Below are 20,787 nucleotides of genomic sequence, written 5' to 3' on the forward strand. Positions count from 1 at the left end.
GCATCAAAGTAACGGCCCATGGCAAACGATCGCTCCGCTCTTGCACCTTGCCTCCAGCAGCGTTACGAAACGACCAGGCTCTCAAGCATCTTCCTGTCTTTCGCAGATTAAGTATCAAGGTATTTTTGTGATTTTGGAAATGCAATGTGCTAAAATCAGAATTAACGCCGTGTGTGGATGGCCCCCTGCGCGGGTGGATTCTATAGTTGCAATTGAAACGTGTATAATTGCTAGCAGGCGTATCCAGATTGACCAACTGTTGAGTGGTACGAGGTAGGGGTATTAACGCGAACGACGGCCCAACGACCTAAAGTCCACGGTGAAAGGACTTCCGGTGGGCAGACGTATGTCCAGGAGATGAGCACGTTTCCCCTAGAACGTCTCGGATTCCTGGCTGGCGACAGTGCCTACAGTGCCAAAGGTGTCTAATTGTAACGATCAGCACGAGAATAAGATGTGGAGCAAGCACGGATTACTCACCTCTCTTCCTTCTTCGTTCATCTCTAGCATGCGTGTCGCTGATGCCACTTCGGCCACTGCGAATACTATCTCCGTCATCACTTCCTCGTGATCTGTTCAAGCCCCGGCTTGGGGTCATGGCACGTGGGCCGCTGGGCCGACGAGCAGGAGCCCCAAGTGCGCCATTGAGGTTGCGGTTCTCAGGCTTAGGGCTGCCAGAGTGAAAACTGGCGCTGCCGACGGTGCCCGCATGAGTTGCAGTACCGCCATAACCGCTGTCGACGCTCTGGTATGGCAGCGGGCTGTTCTGCTTTTGGATATTACTCAGGCGCGCGTTTCTCGCTGGCGTACCGGCATTGTCCTCGAGGGGTTCCTTAGGAGGTCTGGCAGGCGCTTGCTGCGATGGCGATGTCCAGCCGTATTCGTTTTGTTCATTTTGCTCGTCAAAGCGACCGAGGCTGGTGGCTGAGCGGGCCCAGTCTCCCGAGCGGGGACTCATGGGTGCTTGTAGGTTTGCGTCGTAACCTTGGGCAGACGTCTCGAGGGCAGTCCTGAAGCGCTCGGTTTGACCTGGCCTGGGTTGCGGGTGCTGTAGGTTGACGCTGTTGCGGTGCGCCTTATACTTCGGGTCCTCGGGAGTGGCGTACATGGCAGGGGGGTGCTCCTGGCGGTAGCTCGTCGGAGTGGTGGCCTCGAATTCGTCATTGCCATTTAGGTCTTGCTCAGAGTAGCCTGTGTGCAGCTTGTCTTCACCATACGGATCGCTTGGTGAGTACACTTCGTAATGCTCTAGATCCGAGCCAGATCGGGAAGGGCGATGCCGAAGGAATTCCTCGACTTGATCGCCCTGCTCAGGCTTTCGTGAATTGCGGAACATCTTGCCAACGCTTGAAGTTGTTGTCTCAGACCATCTGGAGATCTTAGGGAAGAACCCAGATGAGGCCTTGGATTTGTGCTTCTTGCTTGCATCCGTGACCGGTGTATTCTCGTAGCTAGCAGAGTGCTCAGCCATGTTAGCCGTTTGTGGCGGTGTCGCAAGAGGAACGGAGTCCGCACGGGCGGGTGGAATTGCAGGTGACATGAGAAATTCTTCATTCTGGTGTCTGGGCGTCACTTGCTGCTCGTTATAGTATTCGTCCTCGTCACCTTCGTCCACAGTACTAATCCTGTGATCTGAAAACTTCCGCTCATAACCCCTGTTTGCGGAAGAACCACGAGTTTGCGGAATGGAAAGGTGGCCAGACTGGCTCCCATGGCTGGCAGTAGAAGTTCCAGCAAGTCCTTCGGGTTCGTAGCCCTTGTCTTGCTCATATTGAACTTCCGGCAAGTTCTCAAAAGAGTGACTGCGTGTGCCCATACCAGATACGGGGCCTTGGCCAGCGGTCTGGTGCTTCAATACATCGACTTCTCCCAGCAGGTGCATGAGCATATCCTCGATTCTCCCGAGGTCTTTGTCCCCCTTACTACTGAGGCCCTTCAGTGCTCGGCGGAAGATGTTGCGCTTCTTGGCATTTTCATCGAAAGTTCCTGATTGTGATCCACCCTGTAGCGACCGAGCTCCGCTGCCAGGGAATGGTCGGGGACCACCAACGTGTCGTTGGACCGTCTTCTCAGTATTGTCCTTAACTTCGCCGATAATCTGATCTTCAGTGTCCGCAAGTAATCTCTTGATATCGTTGAAAGAGGTGCGCATCTCAGCAGCTGATCTCACGAGTGTCACGAGCATTTCGGTATCTCTAGCACTTCTCTGCGCGTCGCGAACCATAAGCTATAAATGTGTCAGTGACATTGTTTGTCGGTCAATCCCAAATTCACAACTTACGTGCTCCATTAGTGCAATAATGTCTTTAGATTGAATATTGTCAATCCCGGCACCTGTTGCGGCATCATAAAGTGGCGAACCCATGCCGTGAGACAAACCACTAATTTGTCTTTGGTGCTTCGGCATCCCGACATAGAACGGGTCCTCTGTATTGCCGCCCATGCCAGGTTGACTTTGAAATGCCACTGCCTTGCCCTGCATGTTAGCCTCGTTGGGTTGCGCGGTCTCGTAGCCCTCGTCACCGCCCATACCGGGGCTTCCAGTGTTGAAGCCCGCTCGGTATTGTTCGCCGCCGTGGAATCCGGCTCCAGTGAGCTGATCAAGACCGGGGAGATTCGCAATGGGGCTTGTGCCCTCGTAGGGATTCGTGACAAGCGTATCCCTCTTACGGTCCATCGATGTACGATGCCACTCCTCGTCTTGGTCTTGACTCGCATGTCTGCTGTGAGAGGCAGCCATGCCTGCAGCAGTAGCTAGTGCACCAGCAGCAACTGCCTCAGTAAGCCCCAGACTATGGCTCGAACCCTTCTGGCCGGCCTTGGGGGTGGTAGTGCGATCAAAATCGAAGGTCTTTTCCTGTGTAGGGGTTCGCTCTTCGTGCCATTCATGGGTCTCGGATCCGCCTAGTGGCCCCTCAACAACAGAGTGCCCGTTCTCAGAATGCTGGTATCCATATCCAATTTCAGGCATTGGGTAGTCCGAGTCCGGTAAGCCGCTGGCTCCCAACTCGTATTGCTCAGACAGGCGGTCGATACTATGACGAGGAGTCGCATCAGACCGAAACCCGTCTGCCTTAGCCCGTTCTTTGAAAGACTTGTTGCGTGCAACTCCTTCACCTTCCCATTGTTGTTCTTCTGAGCTCAAAGCCGCCTGCTGGGCTTTCATCTTGGCGGCCTCGGCAGCTCGGCTCAGCGCAGCGTTGGTGATAGCTTGCTCTGATGTGGTAGGAGAATGTCGGGTTTCAGTCTTGGGGTACTTACGACCATACTGATCTAGTTCGTACTCTTCAAACTCACGGGATGCTTGCGAAAGCGACTGCTTGGACAAAGCAGGCGAGTTGCGCTTTTCAAACTGCTCAACCCGGCTACTAACGGAGTTCTTTGAAGGACTGCCCGCCCCGCTTCCGCGAGACAGATGTTCCTCAGCTCGCGAATCATAGGAGAGCTGAGAATCGCGGTAGTCTGGGCCAGCACTGATTTCAGAGTCCCGAGACAATTGGGAATCGCGGTACTCTTGGCCATTGCTGAGAACCGATGAATCTAGAGCCGAGCCCTCCACAAGAGAAGCAACGTTGGACTCAGCACCGAAAGGCTGGTGGATGAATTGAGGGTTTGCGCCAACGCCACGGACTGCCTGCCCAGAGGTGACCTGGTCAAGTTCGCTGTCATCTGTGTATCTGGTGTCACGGTAGTTGCCAGAGCTTCTAACGCTACTCTCCTCGTCACCAAACTCCCTGCTGCGCATATTGCTGGGAACAGAACTTGGATGCGGAGATTTGCGTGGAGATGAAATTTCGCTGTCTGTTAATCTCGAGTCCCGGCGATGGTAGAGGTCGCTCTCCCCTTCTGTGTATCCAGATACACTCTGAATTGGACTTAGACCACGGCGCTCCTGTTGATAGGGGACGTATCGCAGAGGTGGTGGCACATCCTGTTGGTTGTAGAATGTATTTTCGTACATTGCGGGTTCGCTGAGCCCTTCCTCTTCATATTCGTCGTACTCATCACGATAGGCTGGGTTGTTCGAGCTCAGCTCACTCTCCTCCTCATATTCATAGCCGCCAGTGCTTTTACGGGGCAGATTTTTCAGATCGCCATGAGAAAGATTGGCATGAAGAGCACCCAGCTTCTGCAAGCTATGGTGGTCGGGTGTTTGAGTAGGCGTCAGAGAGTCATGCACGGAGCCGTTGGAGATGACATCCCTGGTGACGTCGCGAATGGGAGTGATCTCGTCGCTAGCGGAGTGAGGCCTGTCGGTATCGGCAGAAAGGATTGAGGTTCTCGTCATTTCGGAAGGATTAATCTCGCTGGAAAGCGGCATCGGAGGCGCAACCTCTTGCTCGTATTCATCGTACTCCTCGCCTGCTCTGCCATGCTCCGGCGTCTTGGCTCTGCGCCGTCTCCGTTGTCGCTTCTCGTCAGCTCTGGATCTGTCGCGATTTGCTGCTGCTATGCCAGCTGCTGCTGCAGCGCCTAACAACGCAACGTCCCCAACATGGTTATCGCGGCGTGGTGTGTTCTCTTCGTGCTCAAGCACAGAGACATGCTCCACACTGCTCTGCGGCGACAAGTCGTTTCTGGCCTCGCGGCCTCTGGATCTAATGGAGTGCTCGGTAGCACCAGATTTCCGTTTGCTGGTGACCGAGAGCTCATCCCTCGAATCTGTGGTGAGACTAGATAGTGATGCTCTATCCCGACTTCGCATGGAACCGCTCCTCGTGTCACGCTGGCTGCGTTCCCTCTTAAGTGACTCCAACTCTGGTAGAATGAGGCGCCTGATAGCATCCTCGACCGTCTCCAGAAGCTTGGGGTTGTTGAGGGAGACCTTCGAGGAGGAGTAGGAGTCGTAAGATCTATGGCTTGGCGTAAGTGCGGATGAGACCATGCTTGAGTCGGCACCAGAGACCAAGGATTCCTTGTGGCCACTCTTGGAGGACCTGCGCCTCGAAGAACTCTTGCCATCGACCTCCATCTCACTGATGCTGCTTGTCCGGCTCTTGGACCTGTGCTTCTTGTCTGGTCGTGTGGCCTTCTCGACTGCCCTCTCGATGATCTTGCGGTCGTGACTCGCACTGCGGTTCTTTCTATTCGCCTTGTCGGCTACGGCAGCGGCAGCGACAGCACCCAGCGTACCGGCCGCCAATGCTTCTGCTGCTGAAGGGTTCTTGCTGTGTCTTTTGGGTGAGTAGGACAAATGGGTGCCGCCAGAGCCATCGAGGAAACTGTCGGTTGGGATGCCAGAAATGTCCGACATGTTCGGGGGGAGGTATGAGGAAGAAAGTTTACTGTCGGCTGCGGGGATGAGGGGACTAGAAGGCTTGCGTTCCCGTCTCCGATAATGTCCGGGCTGAATGTCGACCTCAATGGGGTTCCGCGACACATTGGACTCTTCGGTCGCTGAAGCATAAGAATGCAAGCTCCTGGCGTCTTCGGACATGTCCAGCTCGCTGAGCTGGCTGGGCACCAACGGGTCCTGCTTGTCCCGCTTCGACGCAGAGACCTTTCGCGAGGACTTGGACATCTCGGTGATCTGTATGTGGTCGTTTTTGCCTCGGCCGCCTTTGGATGGAGTGAGCCGGACCCTTACGCTGGGCTTGCGAGTGTTGATGGCGCCGCCGTCGGTGGAGACGGGGCCCTTTCCACCTTCAAAGTACTCGATCAAGAGCGATGTCTGAGAGCGGTTGTGCTTGTGGCCGCGGGTGCGGATGGTGACGGGGGTGCCGTCGTCGGGGATTGAGATGTGTGACTTCTCCTCCTCTTGCCAGTGGGAAAGATCGGTCGCAAGTTCGGTTGGCGTACTCAATGACTCGGTTTCGGTAGGGGCAGGTAGGGGAGGGGCCTTTTTCGAATCGACCCCCATTCTGGTGCCGATTGATTATTGCGGTGTGGCCGCGCCTGCAGGAGAGAGGGATAAAAAAAAAGTGGTTTTGGGTATGTAGGATGGGTTGGGTCTCCCGGGTCTTTAACTGTTGTAGATCCCACAAAGTGCTAGTCTGAGTCCCGGTCCCAGTCCCAGTCTCAGGTCCCGGTCCCAATCGCTCGTGGTGGATTGTTTACTTGGTCCTCGCCTCACGAATACTGGGTCTGGATCGCTCAAACACAGACCGCTCGTTGAGTGATTCGACGAGAGAAGACGAAAGACAAAACGACGCAGCAAAGGCAGGAAGGAACAGCTGAAAACCCACCCTCGCAAGAATCGAGAGGACCAGGTCGCAAGCGCGTCGTGTTCTCGCTCGTCAAGACATTGGGCACTTGTCTCGATAGGATGTCGCCAAAAGTAGAAGACTGGTCAAGTTATTAGATTAGACGTCCCCGTACTGCGACGACATGCGTGGGTCAGCAAGCTGTACTGTACTGCAAGGCTCAGAAGCCGAGACCTAGGAAGAAACGAGCCCCATTCAATCAAACTTGGGTTGGGGGGTTGATCGAACCGGAGACCAAGACATGCGAAAATGGGCTGTGAAACCTACAGTGAATGCAATTGCTCTCGCAAAAAGTCGACAGATTGACTTGGAGAATTTCCCAAAACACAACGCGAAAAAGAACCCGCAGCTTTTGGAAAAGCAAATAAAAGAATCTTGTTTGCTCTTGTCTTGGATTGACAGCAAGAAGTTTGGGGGGGACGGCTTGCTTTGGGCGCAAGTCAGTGAGCGCCAAAGTGCATGAGTGCAGCTCGCCAACCTCTCCGTTTATTTCTTTAGTCCCAGTTTGTCGGGTACTGGTACTAGTCCGCTCGCGTTCCCAGCTCACTTCTCACTCGGTCCTGAGATGCGCCAAGAATCTGCAGCAGAAGAAAATAATAATAATAACAATTGGCAGTTGCTACTGGTGGATCGGTTATGATGTTGTGACAAGACAGCAAAGTCCACGATAGGCGGAATGTGTGATATGAAAGAAACAAAACAGGAGTGGTTACTGGACAGGAAGCTGTGTGCGTGTATCTTGAGGAGCAAATACGTGGGCTCGGCTATGGGGAGGTACGGAGCTCCCGTATCAACCACTTAAATCGCCACAATCGCTCAAGCCTGCAGTTTTCGGGCGAACAGTGAGAAAGCAGAGAGATAGCTGCGTTCGAGATCACTTTTTCGAAGTTCCATGCGAGGTGAGGCGACGCAATGCAAATGACCTTGGACAGGAGGAGGCAACAACGGGCAGCAAGCGAGAACGCTATTCGCAGAACAATTCGACGAACTGCTCCAATGTGCCAGATGAACGATAATAGGCTTGTGAGGCTTGCTTGAGAATGCGGGCAGCTGGGATTTAGGAGTCGATGCGTTGGCCTTGCTAGGGGTTGTGCAACCAATCAAGAAAACAAACGGCCCTGGCAGAAAACCGTGAGCTGCAGGCCAAAGCAGGGAATCCGCCGAAGTCATACAGTAGATGCGCAGCATCTTTCCCCTCTTGAATGATGCTCGACCTGGCAACTAGGGTGCCTTGGGAGGCAGAGTCGAACTCTCGTAAGAACCCTCTATGATCAATCCCCCATATACATATACCGGTACCTCTTCACCAGATCATAAGAAGGATGCTATATATAGTATCAAGGTTGAAACACCATGAACTGAAACCTTATCCATCAGACAGATATAACTGACGTCGCTGGGCCGTTGCAGATAGCGATCTCATCGCAATATCCAATGTGCCTCACCGATCTCACAAAGCGGCTATAAAGAAGATGGCTGGTATATTCCACAGCGCATACTGAAGTGATTTCCCTGCGATTGAGGTGCGGGACACCGTTTGTCCCCGACACTGGGCGGCCCAAGCTCCTTGTTGATGGGACGGCAGTGGGAAGCAAGACCAGTCCACACTGCGGCTCAAGCGTCTCTGGCACGGTGACGGAAAGTGCTCATATGGAGCAGAAGAGCACGATCGACAGGCTGGTCAACTTTCCCACTTCTTATTGAGCCCCGGACGGAAGATCCGCAAATCGAAGCGATTTCAAAGTTGGCAAAGCGCCATCTCGATGGACCAAAGTACAGGCCTTACAGGAATTGGTTTTTAGCGGATCTCTGAGCCTTATCGCCAAAGGTTACGGGTTAACGTTATTGTGTACCAACATCTTGGAAGTGCCTACGGGTCCGTATTCTAGTGTAGGTCAATTGAATCCGTACAATAGGTACGAACTGCTCACGCAGACCTTATTAATGCATGCAAGGCCGCCAATTTGAGGATCATGAATACGTGATAAAAAAAAACCCCCATCACCTCTGGCGACATATCTGAAGAACGCTGTAGTGATCCAGTTCCAAACCCATCACGCGCTCCTGTAAAACTCAACAATCAACTGAAAAAAGCCAAAACGCCACTTTGCATACGTCACTCCGCGAGCGTTGCATATTATCATGCCCGTCCATACTCTATTTTGATGCACTTGGTAGTGCAAAATTCTCGCTTTCAAAGCACTGCTCATGCCGCCTTCAAGGCCCTCTGGCGACGGCTTGTAACATGAGGAAATGCAATGTGGCCTATCATCAACGGGTTCGAGCACGAACGGTGATCCTGTTCCCGCCCTAGACCAGGAGAGCTTCAAGACAAGACAACTCAATCCCCCGTGTAACCTCAGCAGCAACATGGTGTAGTCAAGACCGCCCAAGCGAGCTTCGATGCTCGGTGGCGAGATACCTGCGGTTGCATCTCACAGCCACCCCCCGGGGCGCTATACAGTATCTACGGCAGGTGCGGCCTCTCGGATCGTGCCGCCGGGCTACGCCTCAAAGGGTCGACGTGGGAGAATGGCCCAGACGCCTGGGAAAGCAGCAGCAGCACACAAGGGGACCACCAAGTACGCCACGTCTTGTGCTGCTAATGCATTGTGCGATGATTGTAAAATCTTATTCTTACGCCCTCGGGGACCGAAAATGCTCTGCTGTGGTAAACTGCTATTCACCGTCTCGTCCCGAATTAAGGTATGACCGCTTGCGTTGTGGTACCAAGTATTTCGGCTCTGAGATGATGATGGTTGAGAAAACACAAGTTTCGGCTATCATCCGCTGAAACCCCGTCATGTCACAAGCTGCCTAGCTAACATTCGTATGCTTCCCGGCTTGCCTTCTGAGGCCCTGAGAGGACCCCGCAGGACTTTGAGGCATCCATAACCGCCAATTTCGCAAGGATTATCAGCTCCTCATAAATGACGAACAGAGAAAGTGGCAAAGTAGCTGTTTAATTGAAGTAGAGTTCTGTGTACTATGTATAAAGCACCGCTAGGGTAATGATTTAGATGCGCGGCAAGCCGACACAAAGTCCTAATTCCCTCCCCAGTGCTTGTTCCCAATTGCTCTATCCCCAGACTGGGTATCTAATCATGATTGTAGCAGGCAGGAAGCATGTAAAGCTGACAAAAGCCTTCCGTGATACCCGCACACTGGCTCCAGTGACTGGTAGTTATGCTGTTCATGCCGAATCAAATGTCTCCTCAACTGCCGAATTATATGCCCAGTGTGTGGTAAAACCACCTCCAGTGATCTTCTTCAAAAAGTCGACTCGGATAGAAAGTGACCATGAGTCAATAGTCAATGTCCGCCCGTCGTCACCCTTCACGGTATTGCGATAACCAAACTCGGTGAATACCTTTTCCGCATCGAATACTCTCGCACCACCACGGTCCGATGCTCTTGCAACACGACCAGCTTCTGAATACCCTGGGCCCTTGCCGAGCTCGAGAGACTTTAGGATGCTGTTGAAGGTTGCGTGCAATTGACGACGATCTTTTCTGGACACGCCCTTGGACGACTCGCCAGCAAGTTCCGTCATCTTCTGGACAAGTTGGTGCTGGTTGTATTGCAGGTCGAAGGGGTTGTATGGTTCGGGGATATATCTATCTCCTCCCTTCTGTTTGGCTTCCTGTCTCAATTCCTCTTGGCGGCGGTCGTGCTCCTCTTCAGCCTGCTCGTTGAATATCCTGAGTGCCTCGAAGATGAGAGCTATGTTTGTTCCAGCAGCTATTTGCACATCTGCGTCGCTGCTGTCTAGTTGCTCTGTAAAGGCCTCGAGCGCTTCTTCGGACTGTTGTTCGAGGTCGTCGATATGACTAGCAAGGAATCCCCAGATAGCGAGGGCGGCTGTGACCACCGGGCCGTTATCTCCTGCTGCTATGCTGTGGCCGTCGCTCTCTACTATCTCAACTGCGAGATCCATGAGCTCTTGCGCTGCGAGTTCCGCCCCTCCACCAAAGATAGTAGCGACGGCCATGGTATAGAGTGCCTCGACCTTGACCGACTCCTCATCTGAGCTCTCGGCTGTGGACTTGAGGATCGAGAAGACCTGGTCGTAGATCGACTCTGACTGCGTCGTGAATGTGGTAATCTGAAGGGCCTTGAGAGCACCCACAATCTCATCGGTGTTGCGACCTCCACGAATGCTCTTCAGCATGGCGGGTACCAGTTCATGTAGCTGATTCTCGATTATGGTGTCTGCAAAGTGATGGCGTGCCAAATGTGTGTAGCCAACGAAATACCGCTCTCGTCCTTGGGTACTGCTGCGCTTGCGATCCAAGATCTCATTTATGCAGTCTTTGAGCTTATCGGTCCAGTCGCGGATGGTCTCTTCGCCATCCTCTGAAGCGATGACCGAGTTGGTGAGGCTGTCGTTCAGATCATCGTCGCTCAATTCATCCTCAGAGGCATATCGGCTCGGTGCGCGGGAAGCCTGTCGCGAGCCAGCCGGCGAGCTGCTGGGTGATTGTGTCGTTGAGCCAAAGTTGGAGTCGGGCTTCAAGCGTTGCTTGCGAGAAACGGTCTTGCCGCTCTCCATCAGTATCTTCTTTCGCAAGTCTCTCATGCTGGCGAGCAGTGGGGTTGCGCAGTTAAGCTAGCAGTAGTAGTAGCGACAAGCTTGAGTCTGCCAAGTTGGATGACGTCAATGCCTTGTTGGCGTGGACTGCTTCGAGTGTTAGGTGAGCGGAGTGTTGTAGTTGGAAGTATTCGGGTGTAAGCAACAATCCATGGACGCGTGGTGTGTTTATATCTTATCGTAAGACCAGAAGCATATGTCCGGAAATATGAGTCTCTGCTCCGCGTGCGAAAAGGTCACGGAGATAGATGAGGTGGCGGGTAGCGTCGATAGGTTTGAATTTGGAGAAGCGCACCAGAATTTTCCAGGTTAGAGAAATGCGACGAAGGGGAAATCGCGGAGACGATAAATAAATTTCAAAGCAGAGTCAGAGGTGCCTAGCAATAGCCCCAAGGCCCCCGAGCAATGGTCGCTGTGGATGTCATAGTCGTCACACGCCCTATGATGCAAACATCTCGCGCCACATGAATGCCTAGGTATGTATGCTGGTATGATCTTGGGCCCAGTTTGGCTGTCCGCTTTCTACGCCAAGCAACCGTGGCGGCCCCTCTGTGGAGTTTGCATTTACAGTGGGCGTCTAACCCCGCCATTGTTAGACACTGGCCCTTGTTCAGGACCGCCAAGTGGCTTTGGCTAGAGAGGATCCACGACGGGCAGCATGATGGGCAAGGCAAGATGCGCTACTGTTCGATGCATTGTTCACGTTGCCGACATTTGGCATGAGAACCAACGTTATCGTTCAAGTAAGGCGGTTGGGCAAGACACCAATGGAAACGGCTTTGTGTAGCCGGCTCGCTCCATTTTGAAGCTGTGGGTATGACATGTTCTACTTTCCAGTGAGTCATCAGTTACACTCTGACGTGGACGCCTCCCACGAGCTGGGACTGTTGGACGACTGAGTTCAGCCACCACCGGTATTGCGCATCCGCGATATTGAGTAGCAGGTGAAAAGAGTCGTATTCGCAAGTCTGGACCATATTCATAGTAATAAGTACTCTACATACAACAGGCACAAGTGATCCCCGCAAGGCTTATCGTTGCTTGTTGTTTCGGGTCGCCCTCTTTGTTAGCCACAAAGATGTCGCGAAATTTGGCCAATGGACGGGCTTGCAGTACTGGAGCCAACACAGTCATGTGCACAATATTTCCTGGGGAGGATTGATGGAAGCTGTCAAGGGATTTGTAGCTTTCATATTGGTCATAGCGCTAGTAGCAGGGAGTTCCCTGAGGACGGGTTGGGCAGTCGGCACAAAAAGGCGAAGACAAACACACACGAGAAGACTATGCAAATAAATGGTAGTTGTTTGTTGCAAAATGCTAACCTACTGACTTTGTGGTGCCTGCCTGGTTGCTGTCAAGTGAAGACGGTCTCACGTTACATATAGAGAATCGCCTTACTTGCAACTTAGACTTACACGGCAGCTATCATTGTTATCGTGTAGCGGTCGCGGGGTACAACTAGGCTATCAGGCGGTAACCCCACCATGCTACCCTTGCAAGCTTATCATCATGCACTGGGGCCATGCCAGGCATGAGGATAAGAGCTCCCAACCAACGGCCCAAGGCAAGGTGTGCTGTTGGCCGTATTGCGCAATATGAACGCTTGGTAGTGGGATCGGTCTGATCTGCGAAGTCTACACAGGTCTGGTGTCTGCAGTATATGGCGTCTGGGAACATTAGGGAGGGAGATGTCACCTTTGCACAGGGAGCACATACTTGTATCCGAATATCATCATAACGGACCCCTAAGAACAACCGGCAATAAGCAGTACCTAGATTAAGTAACTTAACCTAGCCTAAGCCGCCTTATCGGCCTGTTCTGCCTGTGCCTTCTGACACCCGTTGCTCCACTTAAGCCGTTCTTGGGGGGCCATGACTGGTCCAGCCAGCAAGCAGCAACTACCCTCCTTCCTAAGGCCCGACACCCATCACCCATCGCCCATCGCCCATCACCTCAGCTTCAACCTCGCGTCGTACGTACCTTCCCCTCCCTCGGGTCCGTTCTATTCTATTCGGTTACTCAGCTGCAACATCCTTCTTCCATTCTCTTCTGCTTGTGGTGTTTTTCTCCCTTGGCCATCTTCGCTACGCATCGAGAGTTGCACATCCAACACCATACAGCTGCGCTGCTATCGCCGTCGTAACCATAGTTGAAGCTTACCACGGGTGAGCTCCGAGTTGGCAGGGCACTACACCGCATTGCACCGTACCGCGCCGCATCAGCTCTGGGACAGCCAAATCTTGCTTCCCAAGCTTCGGTCCAACCGTGGTTGCCACGCGTTTACCGACTCTGGTGCTGCTTGGTTCTAGCCATCGTGGTTTTGCGCCACCGAGCAAACACACGACTTATCTACGGCGGCACGCCGCTTCCCACAGACCACACGCCCTCCCTACAACAGCAAATATGGCGCAGCCGGAGAGCAATCATGGAAAGGCTGAAGCTGACGGTATGTTCATTCAACCAGAAAACCATTCGGCCAACACCTTCATGCAAGCACTTCTGGATATGTCATATGAGTTGAACCCGGAACTACCTTCCACTCGTTCTGACAGACACTCGGCAGTCACCATCACGCTTACTGCCCGCCATGCCCGCTCCGACTTCGTCGTTCCCCAACGAGTAATCCTCCTCACCAAGGTCGCTACCGCTACCCAGGTCGGTCGGGCATCGAAGCAAGAAAGCAAAGGATTCGTGGCAGCTAGAGAGAATGCCTGGTTTGATAGTCCAGTCATGTCTCGACAACATGCAGAACTTTCAGCCGATTTCGATGCAAAGGTATCTTCAAGATTAACAGTCCCCAATCTGCCCCTTTTCTGCTTATAAGATATGAGACTCACTATCGACCAGACTGTCCTCATCCAGGACATTGGATCGCTGCACGGCACCTTCCATCGCACAAAGGATGACACAAACGAAGATAGACTGCCCACTAGAGAGAAGGTTCCTCTGAAGGATGGTGATATTCTTCGCTTTGGAACCGACATTTATCGAGGCCAGTTGACGTTCCCACCTTGCACGGTCCACGTAGGGCTGGCATGGACCGAAGAGCAAGTCCCCCCCCGAGCGCATTACCTCCATTCCTGTCAAGCAGAACTAACGGCCATCTCCAGAACACCGCATCTTGCTGTTTCTAATCGTGCCACTCCCACAAACACATTCTGTGTGCCAGACTTTGATGATGACGACGACGACGATGATACAACCAGTGACGACGACATCATGGAGATAGACAAGCCAATGTCTGCGGAAATAGAGGATGTCACTCCTACTAACATTATCGACCTTACTGTTGGACCATCCAGCATACAGCTCTCCTCCAACATGGCCACAGGACATCTGAATTCCAATATTATTGACTTGACGTCGGAGCCTAGCTCTGAGGACTCCTTGTTTATGACAGAGCAGCCCTTTTCTCAATTTGACGCAGAGGATACCGTCACCATCAATGAGGGTTATGATTATGAGTCTGATGCCTCATCTGACCCTTATATTGGTGGATACACCGACTCCGAGGACGAAATCGCCTCGGGCCGAGCGTCGACGGGAGAGGTGCCAACGTCACCTATTAAGACTTCGCCCATCAGTGATCGTAAGGGCGCAAGCATCAATTCATACTGCCTCAAGTATCCACCTCTTTGTGTCACCGAGTCCGACTCGGAGGTGGAATGGAACGGTAATACCACCACTTCAGTCCATTCTGACGGTGACAGTGTTTCCGATCTCGGTGATGCAGATATCGTTGTCGAGAATAGCTGCAACAAGGATGAGCGAGATGACCAATCTACTGATGCTTCATCAGACCATGACTACAGCACCTCTGACGAGATTGATGAAGAGGACGAAGAAGACTCGGGCAGTGAGCTGTCTCGCGACCTCAACAATGTTCCATATTGGGATGAAGAGCTTTCAAGTTCTTACAGCAAAGAAGAGGATGATGCCGATGGACTGGACACGTTTGGAGCACATCCTATGCCTCTCGCTGATGTCACTTCTACTTCCGGATCCTCTTTACCTGTTCCAACGGTTTCTAGTGTTCTCCCAACCTCAAGTCAGTTCAACGCCATCTCACCTCGCACAATCTGTGGTACCCCTGCGTACACCCGTGGACCAACTGCGCCATTCATCCCCGTGCGGCCCCTGCAATCTATCATATCCAACAGCGTGGCTGGCCATGTCAACCAGCCTTCTCATCTTCCGACGCAGAAAGACCGTCAGCCTAGCCCGTCCGATGCTGTAATGGCCAAAATAATACCCATGCAGCACGCAACATCATCGGCTGCTCAGTCACTCGGTGAGCGAACTGGCAAGTACGAATTCTTCGCTGCTAGAGACCACAATCGTGCATCCGTGATGAGCAATCCTCTCATTCCGAAAATACCATCGCCTCTTAATACCAACACCACACCTATTGTTGTTGCTAAGGAGCCATCTATGACGGACACAAACAAGGTGGCTGGTGCCACTGCTGCATCGACTAACGCAGTGCCCCAAACGGGAAACCTGTCTTTCACTGAACACTTTGAGAACTCTCTCAGCGATAAGAATGATGCCAACGATGCCACGGCCGCCCAAGTCCGATCGCCATGCCCACCATGGAGAGAGCCTCAGTTAGCCAAAGATGCTATGACAGACATCATTCTGGAGTCGCGCTACGGTGTAGACCAACCTCCTTTGGTTAACTCAACATGGACCCATGTTGGTGAAGCCTTCTTGAAGGAACCTGACCATTGCCTTGTTCCTGTGTCTGACGAGCGCACCCGACTCCAGAGCCCCGAACTCGACATGACTAGTGCGGCAACCTTTGCGGAAAGCAAAAAGAAAACTGAGGCCGACGCAAGCCGGAGCCGAAGTCGTCTCGCCGTCAAGTTCCTTCTTCACGAGTCCAAGGAAACTTCACCTACTCCAGCTAGTGGCAGCAACGATTCCCCTCGTCCCCCCAAGCGGTCATATGACGAGGTCTTTGCGGAATCTGAAGAGCAGCACATTGCTGAGGATCCTTTCAACAATGCCGAAACACCAGTCGCAGAAACAGATGCCATTACGACTGGCATGAGTGGAACAGACACTCCTATGCCCGATAATACTGTGCTGGCCGTGGCATCATCGGAGAATATAATTTCGGACACCCCTGAACTTGCACCAACAGACTCCGAAGTAATCATTGCTTTGGCTGAGCAGCTTGATACTAGACCTGCCAAGAGACGCCGTTTAAGCAAATTCGCCAAATATGCCTCTGTGAGCATAGTAAGCGGTTTCACAAGCGCTGCGCTCGTCTTTGCCGGTCTGGCTGCTACAGCGCCGCAAATTGTCTGATGGCTTTTCGCCAACTCATGCATAATAATGGCAAAAGTTCGTCTCTAATATCGTTCTTTCTTTCTCACGACGGTTACATGCGACACATTTGTCAGGAATGTGGCTTCCAGGGATGACCAGGCGTTCGGCTAATTGTTTTGTTTGCTGTCGTTTTTTTAGCCAGCAATGTCAAGGGTGAGACGATTCGGTCGACGTACCAGAAGTCTGTCACTTTCCGCCGACACTGGCAGGGATATTTATGAACATGGCATGTAGTTTATTAGTGACGTACTTGCAACCCCATCCTTCGTTTCGTCAGTCGGCGAACACTAGATAATGAGCAAAAATTATGTTTGCGCTTTCGTACCAACTTGATTGTGTCTGGAGCTTAGTAACACGTTTTGTCACCAAGTGGGTGCTGTACTGGGGTTCTATCAAAGCACTTACTTATTTGGGAAACCCCGGCACCCAACGCAGTCTATATGCAGGGGGCTGACTAAACTATCATGCTGATTGGATTGTGACTGGACACTATGATGCTTTTGCACGTCTGTAGATCACCATGCAAGTGCATAAGTAGAAATGCCTGCGCAGCGGCCGGTGTTAGCTGATATAGATTCGCCCAAGCCTGATCTTAAAAAGAAAGGTTGTTGATTTTATTCCCCTCGACATCTCTCGCGGATATTTTGTCCTTCTACTCAAGTGACTTACGACCCACCAGTTGCCATAGTTAATCTTTTGGTCCTGATGCCTTCCCATGGTTCAACCCTCATCATACCCATCGCTCTGCTATCTTTGGTCCTCGGTTATCTCGTCATCAACGCAATCTACGCGGTAACGCTCCACCCCCTGGCTGATGTCCCGGGACCGCGAGTATGCGCGGCCTCCCGCGCCGTTTACTGGTACCGGTTCATGAACGGCAGAGACGTCAGGTGGCTATACCGTCTCCACCAGCGCTACGGCCCCGTCGTCAGATTCGGCCCCTCCGACGTCAGCTACGCCGCGCCGCAGGCCTGGAGGGATATCTACGGCGTTGGCAAGGGCAGGCCGGACATGTTGAAGCCAGGAGATGCTAATATGAGGCCCGCGAATGGTATGTCTGTGTTTGTCTCCAAAGCGGAAGGATGTCGGGTGTTTGTTGTTGATTCGTTGGTCTTGCGCAGATGTCCCAAGCGTGTTGATTGCGGATACCGAGAATCATGCGCGCATGAGAAAGATGTTTTCGCCGGCATTTTCGGAGAGGGCGTTGAGGAGGCAGCAGGGGCTGTTTAGAAAGTAGTAAGTCGATATATAGTCCTCTGTGGAGTTTCTCTTTTCCGTCGTGGCCTTTTTACCCCGTTGTTTATTTACATTCACCGTTTGATGTAACTCCTTGCCTCAAAAACGCTAGTACTTCCGACTAATACATGTTCTGGACAGCGTCGACACGCTTGTGGCAAAAGTGAATGAGCTTGGAAGCACTGGAGAGCCCGTAGAGATGACCAGCCTGTTCAATTTTGTAACATTCGACATTATGGCCGAGCTCTGCTTCGGCCGTCCTCTGGGGATGCTGGAAAAAAACGAGTTCAATCCTTGGGTGAAGGCCATATTTGGCGCGATTAAGATGCTGCCGATCGCCAATTTTATCCAATACTATCCCGTCCTCGATGCGCTGTTCACACGTTTCCAACCACAGTGGATCACCGACCAGCGGCTTTTCTTCGCGAAGCAAACTGAAGATCGAGTGAATCAGAGATTACAGGAAGGCTCGCAGAAACCCGATATTTGGAACCTCGTCTTGGCAGCGCAGGATACCGACAATGCCCTGTCACTTGAAGAGATGCACTCCAATGCGGATCTCTTCATGATGGCCGGATCGGAGACGACCGGTGAGTAGTGACATGATCCGTTCCAATCGCTACAAACCCAGTGCAGTTGGATTTGCGGTTTCAAACTGGGAAATTCCGTGAAGATCTGACATCGCTCGTGTAGCGACTCTACTAAGTGGAGTTACATACTACCTACTCGTGAATCCAGACAAAATGCAGCTACTATGCCAAGAAGTCCGCACGATCTTCGACAATGCCGAAGAAATCAACCTGGACCGCCTGGCCAGCCTCAAATACCTGAACGCATGCCTCAAAGAAGCACTGCGAGTCTACCCGCCGGTAGCCATCGGCACAGCTCGTATCGTCCCTAATAGCGGAGCGACCGTTCTAGGGCGGTGGCTGCCGGCGGGTACCCGCGTCTCGTGCCACCAGTACTCCATGTACCATTCGCCTTGGAACTTCAAGAACCCGAGCCAGTTCGCCCCGGAGCGCTGGCTTGGAGACCCCGAGTACGCGGACGATGTGCAGGACGCGCACCAGCCGTTTGCCTATGGGCCGCGGAACTGTTTGGGGCAAAATGTCGCCATGCACGAGATGAGGCTTATTCTTGCCTCCTTGGTGTGGAACTACGATCTTGAGCTTTGCGACGGGAACGAAGACTGGACGGATCAGCAGACCTTTGCGTTGTGGATTAAGAAGCCGTTGACGTGTTTAGTTAGGTCTGTGGCTCGATGATGGAGCATAATTCCGTTTCTGTCAGTCTTGTGTCCCGGGAAGCACTTGCACCTTACATTGGTAGAGAATCCATCTCCACTGCCAAGAGAGGTCTCGAGAGTATCAGGTAATTAATCAGCTACAGTAATGGTACTTGTTGTCGGTGACTACTGTGCGTACCCGATATTCCAGGATCCTGTGCTGCGATATCACTCTCGTGCAAGTATTGTACCTGGCACTTTGTGCACAAATGACTCTCCGCTTAAATTCGTTGGCTTGGATTTACTCTTGAAGTCGTTGGAAAATCGTCTCATGCGTGATCAGTTTTGCGTTACATAGCTTAACGAGGAACTAGCTTGAAATTCTTCGTTACTCTGCTCTTTGCCCTCTTTTTTGTTCTATCTGTGTTGGTTGTATATTGAATACTATTTGAAGAAACTCTAAGTCTTTCAATATTCTCGTATGAAGGAACTTTCTTGCTTGTCGCTGTATATAGATGAACGGATATATGTGTCGGTATCTCGCTTTATTGGGCGCTATGCTCTCTCGGCTTCCGAAGATCTGCTTCGACAAGTTGTATCTTAGAAGACTAAGGTATCTTGGCTTTATCGGGCACTCGTAGAGACTACAGCCACGGTCCGTAAGAGCGATAAATATATGACCTGTCTGGATGATAACAGCACTTGAGTCAGAAGCTCTTACGATTTTGTCCAAACAATACAATAAATAAAGTCAGCAGCAACCTTTGACCGTATAGCACAAACACCCAAAAATGAAAGCATATTGTAGTCCCCTCCACTCTTAGATTGACGCTCCACGTATCGACCAGCGTAATATTCCTATGCCCAACCATAGGTTTGATCAAATGAAAATATCTACAATGCAGTATCACGTCTTTTCGTCTGCCTCAATCACTAAAATGATATTCCGGAAACAAAATGTAGAAAAAGTGTTTGCGTCGCTTTTGGAAACTTCACGAGCAGCATCCAGGTGGATATTTCTCAGCTTCGAAGAACGTGCTAGGATCTTTGAAAATCATGCGAAGAGGTTAAGGCCGATTTGGAGCGGCCAAAGGCACATTCTGCCTTCTAGAGAATTCGAACAGCAGCTCCAAAGATAGCGAGGGACGTATTCTCGCTGCTTTCTTCTCTTTTTAAGGCATTATGACCCTCTAAGAATATATACTATCTGAAGGGCCACTTACTACATGGGCTTGGTTCTCATCATGCGCCCAAGATGACCGTTTACGTTATTGGCGTTTTGTTGCGACGATATCTATCATATCTTCGAACGTGATCTGAGCAGGCATGTCTTATATAAATTTTTTTTGGCGATCTGTGTGCAAACAGTATCACGGTGGTTTCGGAAATTAGAGATGAGTCACCTGGTGAAATTCGCATCCGAGGACGCTCACAGCTAGGTGGTTCAGGCTCTTGGTTGATTGCGGGGGGATACGCTCAAAGCCACTGAGTCTCACGATACAGTAAATACCCTTCTAGACTTCTCACTTATGAAAAAACTGCCAGAGATCATCCGGCTGAACTGCATCTGTCAGATCTAGCATGAAGGCAGATAGTTTTGCCGGCAGCCAATGAGAGGAACAGTGAGTCAAATGGAGCTCAGCTAAGCCTGGCCTGATTACTACCCGTGTGTAGGGTTTGGAATGCGCCGAATAGAGGACATCTGCCGAGGCTAATGCCTTGACTTCCCAACCCATGTCGTCCATCCCGCAATCTTGAAACCGTTCCACAAGTCTTTGGGACTCTGGCGAGAACAGGCTACAAAGATATGTGACGGCTAAGGCTGAATTAGCCCTATTTAATGGGGCTAAGCTACGCGACCATATTATTTTAAGTGCCTCGCGATCAAGTGTTTTTGTTCTTTAGCTTTCTTATTTTCATAATAAATAGGGTAAGCAGCCTATGCCTCTTTGATTTAGCATTTCTAAGACATTGCGCATGTCGACGGTGGTTGTATAGCAATAATAAGTGGTCCACTTCAAAACAAGGTGACGGCTTCATTCTCATAAACAAAGGAGTAACGGAACCCCGTATAACGGGAGGCTGTTGCATATCTCGTGGCAGGTGTTTTAAACATCGTACGATGGGAACCCCGACGCAGGATGATGTGATGGAAATGAGGTCGAACATGTCATATTCGAATAGCGTTCTCCATTTT

General features: G+C 51.7%; 4 protein-coding genes across 4 annotated transcripts; 2 read left to right on the forward strand and 2 right to left on the reverse strand.

Moving 5' to 3' along the window:
• Positions 1 to 372: 372 nt before the first annotated feature.
• Positions 373 to 5,860, reverse strand: BKA67DRAFT_592019 (uncharacterized protein; the record flags this gene model as incomplete). The annotated part of the gene is made up of 3 exons (XM_046104792.1): positions 373 to 425; positions 481 to 2,227; positions 2,282 to 5,860. The coding sequence occupies 3 exons, from the start codon at positions 5,858 to 5,860 to the stop codon at positions 373 to 375; spliced, it is 5,379 nt and encodes a 1,792-aa protein (XP_045960126.1).
• A 3,536-nt stretch (positions 5,861 to 9,396) lies between these two features.
• On the reverse strand, positions 9,397 to 10,782 carry BKA67DRAFT_534767 (interferon-related developmental regulator-domain-containing protein; the record flags this gene model as incomplete). The annotated part of the gene is made up of 1 exon (XM_046099915.1): positions 9,397 to 10,782. The coding sequence occupies one exon, from the start codon at positions 10,780 to 10,782 to the stop codon at positions 9,397 to 9,399; it is 1,386 nt and encodes a 461-aa protein (XP_045960127.1).
• A 2,444-nt stretch (positions 10,783 to 13,226) lies between these two features.
• On the forward strand, positions 13,227 to 16,255 carry BKA67DRAFT_251048 (uncharacterized protein). The gene is made up of 3 exons (XM_046095744.1): positions 13,227 to 13,241; positions 13,359 to 13,842; positions 13,906 to 16,255. The coding sequence occupies exons 2-3, from the start codon at positions 13,622 to 13,624 to the stop codon at positions 16,106 to 16,108; spliced, it is 2,424 nt and encodes an 807-aa protein (XP_045960128.1). The 5' UTR covers positions 13,227 to 13,241; positions 13,359 to 13,621; the 3' UTR covers positions 16,109 to 16,255.
• A 471-nt stretch (positions 16,256 to 16,726) lies between these two features.
• BKA67DRAFT_603574 (cytochrome P450) lies at positions 16,727 to 18,801 on the forward strand. The gene is made up of 4 exons (XM_046105345.1): positions 16,727 to 17,180; positions 17,251 to 17,365; positions 17,507 to 17,955; positions 18,059 to 18,801. Exons 1-4 carry the CDS (start codon positions 16,835 to 16,837, stop codon positions 18,628 to 18,630), a joined length of 1,482 nt encoding a protein of 493 aa, XP_045960129.1. The 5' UTR covers positions 16,727 to 16,834; the 3' UTR covers positions 18,631 to 18,801.
• The last annotated feature ends 1,986 nt before the right edge of the window (positions 18,802 to 20,787 follow it).

Source organism: Truncatella angustata (genome assembly GCF_020726525.1).
Source record: "Truncatella angustata strain MPI-SDFR-AT-0073 chromosome Unknown BKA67scaffold_3, whole genome shotgun sequence".
In the NCBI taxonomy this organism is placed as follows: domain Eukaryota; kingdom Fungi; phylum Ascomycota; class Sordariomycetes; order Amphisphaeriales; family Sporocadaceae; genus Truncatella; species Truncatella angustata.